This window comes from Arachis ipaensis, chromosome B04 (assembly GCF_000816755.2).
Source record: "Arachis ipaensis cultivar K30076 chromosome B04, Araip1.1, whole genome shotgun sequence".
In the NCBI taxonomy this organism is placed as follows: domain Eukaryota; kingdom Viridiplantae; phylum Streptophyta; class Magnoliopsida; order Fabales; family Fabaceae; genus Arachis; species Arachis ipaensis.
In genome coordinates, this window is record NC_029788.2 from 7,409,126 (window position 1) to 7,419,805 (window position 10,680).

Here is a 10,680-nt window from a genome sequence, read left to right on the forward strand (position 1 = left end):
ACATTCTTGATTAAAAAAGAAAGAGAAAAAGAAAAAAAGAAAAGACTTTACAAGATACTAATGTCCGCCTCCCGTGAACACTGAACACCATACCAGATACTAAAAATCTAACATTATCTACTACTTCTACATTGAGGTAAAGCAATCTGTGACTGCAACCTTTTTAAGCCTTTTAGCATTAAATTTGTTCATAATATGAGCAAAGGAAACCGATCCCTCCCCATAAAAATGCTACCGGAAACATCAAACATGTGAATGCGAAGATGTAAAAGCAAAGAACCTTAATTATCGTTTTTTAATTAACTGTAGACTATAGTGGCCTATTACTATACCGGTCTTGTCGCATCTCATATATAACACAACGACACCACAAATGTTTCTTGCTCTTTCTTGCTTTTATCCTGCAACTTGCAAATCTCACACACACACCACACATGTTTTCTCATTAGTCATTTCTCGCCTTTTATTTCATCGTTTTCTTCTCGTTCTAGCGCTATTAAAGTACAGCTACAATAATGAACATTATTGCTGGATCCACAAATATCTTCTTTTTTTTTTTTCTTTTTCAACTTATTAGAAATTTTATATCAGTTACTCTATAGTCTATATCCATGACTCGGAATTTGAAGGGTAAGAACAAAAGCTTTAAAATATACTTATTGATGCTGTAAAATATACTGAATAATGTTTCGTAATAAAGTATAATTAAAAAAGAAAAACGTGGATAATCATTGGTGACTTGTTTGTTTAGCGGACAACTCGTGAAGGGATAAAGAATACCATAAATTGTGTAACTACTTAACCAACAAAATCACTAAACTTATTCACGGCCAACAAGAATTTAGGACTCGGCACTTTATTAGGTGACACTTATGCTATCATTTTAATCTTGACTTATGTTATACATTTAAATTATTTTGACAATTAAGTCTAACTAAGTTGGTCTAAGCCTAATAAAAATTGCTCCAATTACGTGAACAGTTTCACGTTTCTTTCCTCCTCTTCTCTTTAATTTTCTTCTCCTTCTTTTTCGCGTTTCTCCTCCTTCTTCGTGTGTTTTTATTCTTGTTCATAAAGTAAAACTAGAAAAATAATGAGAATGTAAAATAAGAAGAAGATGATAAATAAGAAAAGAAGAAGTGATAATGATGAAGAGGAAGAAGGAGGAGGAGTTGTTTTGAGTTCGATGCATTCTGGATTTAAATTTTGGTGCAATCTAGTCTTCACTTGCTTTAAACTAAGTTTGTTTGTGTGTCGTCGTCATTAAAAAATTTCGGTGCATTCTGAATTTAAACTGTTATACATATAAAAAGAAGACAATAATAATGACAATAACAATAACGATGATGATAATAATCATGATGGAGGAGGAGGAAGAAAAGGAGGATGAGGAGGAGGAGGAGGTGGTGGTGGTGGTGGTGATGTGGTAGTAACGACAACAATAACAAAGGAGAAAAATGAAAAAAAAAAGAGGAGGAGAAGGAAGAGAAGAAGAAGATGATGATAATGAAAAAGAAGGAGGATGAAGAGGAGTTTTGAGTTATCATTTAGTAATTTCAGTGCATTTTGGATTTAATTTTGGTGCTTTCTGGATTTAATTTCGGTGTATTCTAGTCTGAATTTGTTTTGAATTCAGTTTGTTTGTGTGTCGTCATCATTAAGTAATTTTGTTGCATTATGGATTCGAACTGTTATACATATAAGAAGAAGATGACAATAATGACAATGACAATAACAATAACGATAACGATAAAGAGGAGATCGAAGAAATTCAAATGAAAAAAAGAAAGAGAATGAGGAGATAGAGGTGGTGGCGTAGTGGCAGTGACAACGATAACAATGAAAGAGAAAGATGAAGAAAAATGAGGAAGAGAAGAGAAGAATAAGAGAAATTTGAAAAAAAAAACTAAGTCTGTAGAAAAAGAAGCCGTCAAAAGGTTAGGGGTGAGTATGTGTCGGTTTGGTTCAGGTTCAAGATGAAATTAGAACGAAACCGATTAAAATGTAATTTGTTCGGTTTGGTTCGGATTTGCATTTTTTTGTGTATTCACCCAAACCAAACCAAATCGATTAAAAATGGATTGGTTTGGTTCGGGTAATTAGGTATCCGATGACTTTGAAATTCATAAAAAAAAAACAAATTTTTATCTTAAAAATTCAACAATAACATCAATAGAAATAATCCAAACATGTTAAACACCAAATATATTAAAAACTAAACTCATTAAAATCTAAACATATTAATAGTGAATAATCTTTATCTAACGGAAATACAAATTTTTTAATTAAACACCAATTTTTTTTTATTTAATTAATATATGATCGGGTTCACGGGTTGATTCGGGTTCCGCACCCCAGAACCGATATCCGAACCAATCACTAACAAAGACCATCGGTTTGGTTCGGGTTGGACCCGATTACCTGTTGGTTCCAGAACCAATTTAATTGGTTCGGTTCGGGTTCGGACAGGTAATCGGGTACCCGCTACCCGTGCTCACCCCTAGCTTCAAGCACGGCTTCTTCTATTTATACACATAACAAGCCTTCATTTTCAAACTTCATTTATTTGAATTTGTTTTGAAAAGTGATTCCTTCAATATTGAAAGTTAGCCGCCCAAGTTATAAGTGGTCATCCATATCTTTATCACAACACTTCTCCTTGGATGACCATTTAGGATTATACCTTATTAAAACCTTACTAAAGAAAAACCCAATGGGAAAAAACTTTAGTGAAGGAAAAAGAGTACAAAATCCTTTGTGATAGGGAATGCCTCATTAAAAATTTTGTCAAGAAAAACCCAATGGAAAAAAATCTGACCAAGGAAAAAAGAGTACAGTCTCCTCCTCTTGTCGACATTATTTAATAGCTCGAAATCAGCGCCTCTTTTGAAAGTGACTTTGTAAATAAATCTGTCAGATTATCACTTGAGCGAATTTGTTGGATATCAATTGTCTATTGATTTTGAAGATCATGAGTGAAGAAGAATTTGGGAAAAATATTCTTTGTTCTATCACATTTGATGTATCCACCTTAAGTTGAGCAATGCATGCTGTATTATCTTCAAACAGAATAGTTGGAGCTATCTTCTGATCAATTAGTCCACATGATGACAGAATATATTGGATCAGACTCCTGAGCCAAAAATACTCGCGACTTGCTTCATGTATCGCTAGTATTTCAGCATGATTAGAGGATGTTGCTGCAATCGTCTATTTTGTGAACCTCCATGATATAGCTGTACCACCATATATGAACAGGTATCCTGTTTGAGAACTCCCTTTATGTGGATCAGACAAGTATCCTGTATCTGCATACCCAACTAGTTGTGACTTGAATCCATAGGGGTAAAACAATCTCATATCAACCATTCCATGAAGATATCGAAATATTTGTTTGATTCCATTCCAATGTCTTCTGGTTGGAGAGGAACTATACCTTGCTAGTAAATTCATAGCAAATGATATATCGGGTCGTGTATTATTAACAAGATACATTAGCGTTCCAATGACACTAAGATATGGTACTTCAAGACCAAGGATATCTTCATTTTCTTCTTTAGGACGAAATTGATCCTTTTCCACATCCAAAAATCTTACGATCATTTGGGTACTTAATGGATGTGACTTATCTATATAAAATCTCTTCAAGATCTTTTCTATGTATGTTATTTGATAAATAAAGATCCAATTTTTTGTATGCTCGATCTGCAGGGCGAGACAAAATTTAGTATTTCCAAAATCTTTCATTTCAAACTCTTCTTTTAGAGCTTTTATAATTGTTGGAATCTCTTCAGTAGTTCCAATGATATTTAAATCATCAATGTACACAGCAATTATAATGAATCCAGATGCAGATTTTTTTATGAAAACACATGGACATATATCATCATTCTTGAATCTGTTTTTGGCCAGATACTCAGTAGGACGATTATACCACATTTGTCTAAATTGTTTTAGACCATATAAAGATCTTTAGAATTTAACTGAGTATAATCCCTGTGAATATTCATTGGACGATTTTGATATCTTTAAACCTTCAAGGATTTTCATATATATATATCACGAACTAATGATTCATATAAGTAGACTATTACCACATCCATTAAATGCATATGTAGTTTATGGTATACGGATAAACTAACCAAATAACGCAATGTTATTGCATCCACTACAGGGAAATATATTTCTTCATAATCTATACCGGGCCTTTGAGAAAAACCTTGTGCCACAAGTCGAGCTTTGTAGCATATAACTTCATTTTTCTCATTTCATTTTCTCACAAGTACCCATCTGTATCCAACAGGTTTTACATCTTCTGGTGTACAGACTTTACGTTTTGCAAGTGAGTCTAACTCAGTCTTCATAACTTCTTTCCATTTTGGCCAATCATTCCTTTGTCGACATTCTTCAGCTGTTCTTGGCTGAAGATTCTTAGTTTCATGCATGATATTTAATGCCACATTATATGCAAATATTTCATTGACAATTATCTTATTTTGATCCCATTTTTCTCCTATAAAGACATAATTTATCGGGATCTCGTCATTTTCACAATTTTCAGGTATCTAAACGTCTTCTGACGTCAAAACTATATTAGAATTTTGGACAACTGTAGGTGTCTTTACTATATCTTTTTCAACAGGAATAGTATTTACCTCTTTTCTTTTTCAAGGATTTTTTTTCTTTGGAACCGACAGGTCTACCACGCTTCTAGCGTGAATTTGTTTCAGTGGCCACTTGTCCAACTGGAACATCTATTCGAATTGGGGCATTTTCAGCTGGTATATAGGATTTGGTTATCCTCTTTGTATAAGAAAATGCATTAGACAATTCATTTGCTATTCTTTGCAAATGTATGATCTTTTGAACTTCTAGTTCACATTGCCCTGATCGAGGATCTAAATGCATTAAGGATGATGCATTCCAATTAAATTCCTTCTCACAAAACTTATTCTCTCCTCCTAATATTGAAAATTTTGATTCATCAAAATGACAGTCTGCAAATCGAGCTTTAAACACATCTCCAGTTTGTATCTCAAGATACTTTACTATAGAGGAAGAATCATATCCAATATATATCCCCAATTTTTTTGGGGGTTCCATTTTGGTGCAAGAAAGTGGTGTAATAGGAACATATATCGCACACCCAAATATTCTTAAATGGAAAATATTTGGCTGCTGGGCAAAAGCTAATTGTATAGGAGAAAACTGATGGTAACTTGTTGGTCTCAAACGAATAAGTGCTGTGGCATATAAAATAGTATGCCCCAAATCGAGGTTGGGAGATTTGTTCTCGTAAGTAAGGGTTTAACAATTAATTGGAGGCATTTAATAAGTAATTCTAGTAACCCATTTTGTATGTGAACATGAGTTAGTGGATATTCAACGCTTATTCCGTTAGCCATACAATAAGTATCAAAGGCTTGGAAAATAAATTTACCAGCATTATCAAGACGAATTACTTTAATTGGATTTTCTAGAAACTGTGCTTTTAATCAAATAATTTGAGCAAGTAATCTCGCAAACGCTAGGTTGCGAGAAGACAATAAACACACATTTGACCATCTTGAAGATGCGTCTATTATGATCATAAAATATCTAAAAGATTCACAAGGCAGATGAATAGGTCCACATATATCGCCTTAAATTATTTCTAGGAATTCAGGGGACTCAAATCCAATCTTTACTAGCAGGGCTAGCAATTCATACTCTACCTGCGGGTATCCAACCCGGTCCAACCCGTTCGGGTAGGGAAGGCTACCGAATCCGCTGCGAGTAGGGTAGGGTACGGTTCGAGTATGCCTGCGGATAGGGTAGTGTACGGGTTTAGGGTGTACCCTACCCTACCCTACCCGCACCTCATATATAACACATATTTTATAAAAATTAGGTATATAGTAAAGGAAGTGAGAGTTGAACCCACAACCTCCCTTATGTAATGACTTACAATAAGTAAACAACCACTAAAACTAGTTAGTTAATTTAGTAATTTAGAGCATTAGTTTTTTATTTTTTATGTTATTAACATGTATAAAATTTGAAATGATTGAAGTTTATATTTACTTTGAAAAAATTTGATATTTCTGTGGGTAGGGTAGAGTAGGGTAGGGTTTAGAATTTTAGGGTGCGTGTAGGGTTAGGGTTGAGAGATTCTCAACTCGCGGGTAGGATAGGGTAGAGTTTTAATAAAATTTTCAACCCGTGGGTAGGGTTAGGACCCTACCCTAACCCTACCCATTGCCAGCCCTATTTACTGGTGATGGCCATAAAATTAGCTTTCCTTGAAAACATGCAGCATAACTAAATTCACTAGATTTAAAGAATCTTCTTTCTTCTGGTTCTTTAGTGAATGTCCATGGGAGTTTTCAATAATTCTCTGCATCATGGTTGTTCCCGAATGACTCAATCGATTATGCCAAGTTATAAATTCATTTGAGTTAGTAAACTTCTTGTTTACAATGCCATGTGATTCAATTGCACTAATTTTAGTATAATATAACCCAGATGAAAGTGAGGATAATTTTTCTAATATAATATTTTTATTTGAATCATGAGTTGTGATATACAAGTACTCATGATTTTTCTCATTCATTATTTCAATATGATATCCATTTCAGCAAATATTTTTAAAACTCAATAAGTTCCTTAGAAACTTAGTTGACAACATTGCATTATTTATTCACATTGCCTGAGCCAATAATAGTATTAACATATTCTTCTTTTGACACAAGATGGGTAAAATATATATCACTTTTAAGAATAGTATGCGAACTTGCATTATCCGCAAGTCAAACATCTTCACTATATATCCTTGCCATTTTTTTTCAAAGACAAATAATAATAATAAAGAATGAGTAGAAGTATATGTGCATAAAATTATTTTCCTAATTATTTTTCTAAGAAATACTGTACATAGTATCATATACTAAAAATTTTATTATTATTTTAGAACTTAACACATTTAGTAATTTTGAAATTCATAAACATAAATATTTTATCAAACATTATTCATATACATCACACTTGAAATTCAAATGCATAGAAAATAAAACTTAACAAGAAGTTTCTTACATTATTTATTTACATGAATACTTAACAATTCTATATATTAAACTATTCCATCATTGATCAAATGACCAATATTTTCTTCAAGATCCTCAAAAAAATCAGATACTTCATAATGAGTGGTGTAATTTTCAGCATCATTCGAAACAAAATTCATCTCATTTCCTTTGTCGTCTTTTTTCAAAGATGCTTGATAAAGATCGATTAGGTGCCTTGGGGTACGACAGATACGCGACCAATGGCTCTTTCCACCACAACGGACACATTTATCCTCTGTTAATTTATTTTACCCATTGTTTCTTTCTTTATCTCACTTCTGGTGAGATCATTTCTTGTGAACATAATTTTTCTTCCTTCTATAATTTTTTTTGTTGTCAAAACCTTGCCATTTATCTCTTCTGGGGTTATGATTTGCCGCATTTGCTTCAGGAAATGGGGCGGCATCAGCTAGGCGTGTTTCATGATTTTTTAAAAGCAACTCATTGTTGCATTCAGCAACAAAAAGGTAAGAAATTAACTCAGAATATTTTTTAAATTCTTTTTCTCAATACTTCTGCTGCAGGAGCACATTCGAGACATGGAAGGTTGAGAAAATTTTCTCTAACATATCATTATCAATTATCTTTTTCTCACATAATTTCATTCGTGGGGTGATTCGAAACATTGCTGAATTATATTCATTTATGGATTTAAAATCTTGTAGACGTAAGTGTGTCTATTCATATCAGACTTGAGGAAGTATCACCGTCTTTTGATGATTATACATTTTTTTAAGGTTTTTCCACAGATCTACAGGATCTTTTAATGTGAGATATTTATTTTTCAATCTTTCGTCAAGTTGACGACGAAGAAAAATCATGGCTTTGGCTTTATCCTTCTGAGATGCATTATTTTCAGCCTTAATGGTATCTCCAAAATCTATTGAATCAAGATGGATTTCAGCATCTAGTATCCATGATAAATAATTGTTTCCAGATATATCAAGAGCATTAAATTCAAGATGAGAGAATTTCGACATAATGAAAAATTATTACCTGAGTCTTCCTAAAATTTTATCAGAGTCCCATACTGATAACGTGTTGTAAATAAATAAATAAATAAATAAATAAGGAAGATATAATAAATATAAAATAAAAAAGTATAATTAGATAACAATATTCACCATAATTACTATTTTAATATAATAGCCATGATTAATATATTTACTAATATTATATATAAAGAGTGAGAAAGAAGAATATTTAAAATAGTTGCAACATAAAAAAAAAGAGAAAATTATTTTATTGCTTGTGTATTGCTTCAAGCGTGACTTTTCCTATTTATACACATAACGAACCTTTATTTTTAAACTTCATTTATTTAATTTTGTCTTAAAAAAGTGATTCTTTGATATTGAAAAAGTTAACTGCCCAAATCATAAGTGATTATCTATATCTTTATCACAACATAAAAAATAATTAAAACTTATCTGCTTAAGAAAAGTACAATTTATAGTTTTAATTTTTTCAATTTATGATATTAAATGAAATTTCTTACTTAATACCTATATATATTTTTTTGAGTTATGCTATGTGTACACTAAAATCAGCTACCAAAGTCAGTTATCAGCATAAAATATATGCTGAAATATAAATACACATTAAAAATAAATTAAACCACACATGTATTTATACACAAGTACATTAGTGGCTGATTTTAGTGGCTAATTTTGATGTACAAATAGCATTTTTTTTTTAATAAAAATACATCTAAAAAGAGACGACACTATTTTGAAGTCAAAGAATTGAAATATGCAATGGGCTACTTATCCTTTAGCGGCAGAAAGAACAGGATCATGTGCTGTGTAGGTAGCAGCAGCGGCAATCTGTTTTTTCCAAACTGTGTAGCACCTTTTGAAAAAGAAAATTTGTTGAGTTAGTTTTACTCAAAAGTGGGCGGTCAAAACTTAAAAATAATATGATGGGCATGAAAAAGCAAAAAGATGAAGCGGCTAAAAACGTTTCCTCTTCCTTCAGCTGACATAACAAATCTGTAACCGTTCGCATCCATGTACTTTCCCCCCTCACAAAAAATATCTCAACACATAAAATTAAAATCTCGTGGCTGATCTTCTTCCTTTCCTCTCTCACAGATTCACAAAACCCTAATTGCTGTGTGGACTTGAGACAGTTGCAGAGAAAGTGCCAAGTAACTGTAGCAGTAGTGTTCATAGTGTGAGCTTCTTTGGAAGTGGAAGTAGAAGAAGAAGAAGAAGAAGATGAAGGGATTGTTCAAGTCCAAGCCCCGCACACCCGTCGACGTCGTGCGGCAGACGCGGGAGCTTCTTCTCTTCGTCGATCAAAGCGCCGCCGACACGCGTGAAAGCAAGCGCGAAGAGAAGGTGCTCCTCTCTTTCTATCTTCGTTGCATTTCCAGTTATTTATTTATTTCCTTTTATTTCTTTTTGTGGTGATTTTATTTATTTATTTATTTATTTTGGGCTTGGCTTTTGAGTTCCTGTTGATGCGTATTTCATTTCAGCAATGTGCTGGAATCTTATAGAACCGATCTTTGTATCACGAAGATTTCTTTCCCGTTTTGGTAGTTCGTTAATGTTCTTGAGCTACGAGCATTGAACTATTGTAACTTGCTATGACTTGGTTTTAATCTCACTTGTTTCTATTTGAGTTATTGATATTCTCCATTTTGCAGTTGATTTAGAGCAAGTATAGTTGATTGCTGCAGCTGGCTGTTGTTGTTTAATATTGAATTTATTATTGATTGATGCTTGCCATTGCATTTTCTTCCGGCTGTCCTGCTGGGACGTGTTTAATATAGTGTTGGTTTCTTAGTTTGGTTTTGCTAAATCTTAAATGTAAATATCCAATTGTGCTTGACATGCATAAGAAGTACGTGCTTGTGGCTGGAGTCCATACTCTTGGATTATGTTTTTTTTTTTCTTTTTTCGGTTAGTTCTTTAACACCCTTATTTGATATTTATTTTGCTTGTGTGATGCATCAAACAACAGATGTCCGAGCTGTATAAAAATATCAGGGAGCTAAAGTCGATCCTGTATGGAAATAGTGAATCTGAGCCAGTCTCAGAGGCCTGTGCACAGTTGACCCAGGAGTTCTTCAGGGAGAACACGTTGCGACTCCTCATTAAATGCCTTCCCAAATTGAATTTGGAGGTAATAAGGAAATTCAAGAGACATCCAGATATGTGTAGCATTGTTAATATGCTAATTAGTTTACTTGTCTGTTGCTGTTATTATTTGCTTGTACACTTTATATAGGATTTGAATGCTCATTAAATTTATAGCATTCTTTGCATCATCTGGGTAGTGACTAGTGAGTAATGCAGACTAACTAGCATATTAACCAAACTGCAGACATGAATCTTTGTCTTAATGCTAGACTTTGTTTACTGTTTGCTAACGTCACTCTGGGATTTTCCAGTCTAGAAAGGATGTCACTCAAGTTGTTGCAAATTTACAAAGGCAACAAGTTCATTCTAAGTTGATTGCATCTGATTACCTAGAGACAAATATGGATCTTATGGATATTTTGATTCTTGGGTAAGTATTCATTTTATGAATATCCTGGTTTCCTGATTTTTTTTTTTTTTTCTAGTTA

The 10,680-nt window shown here is 33.0% G+C and overlaps 1 protein-coding gene across 4 annotated transcripts in view; it reads left to right on the forward strand.

Moving 5' to 3' along the window:
* The window catches only part of LOC107638699 (putative MO25-like protein At5g47540), a 4,396-nt gene continuing 2,583 nt past the window's right edge, over positions 8,868–10,680 (forward strand). The window contains exons 1-4 of one of the 4 annotated variants that reach the window (XM_016342059.2): positions 8,868–9,114; positions 9,197–9,445; positions 10,074–10,235; positions 10,504–10,622. In XM_016342059.2, the coding sequence (XP_016197545.1) occupies positions 9,323–9,445; positions 10,074–10,235; positions 10,504–10,622 (404 nt within the window). In that variant the 5' untranslated portion in view covers positions 8,868–9,114; positions 9,197–9,322. Of the gene's footprint in view, positions 9,446–10,073; positions 10,236–10,503; positions 10,623–10,680 lie in introns of all 4 variants that reach the window. The other 3 variants (XM_016342060.2, XR_002360592.1, XM_016342058.2) reach the window with 3 other exon arrangements.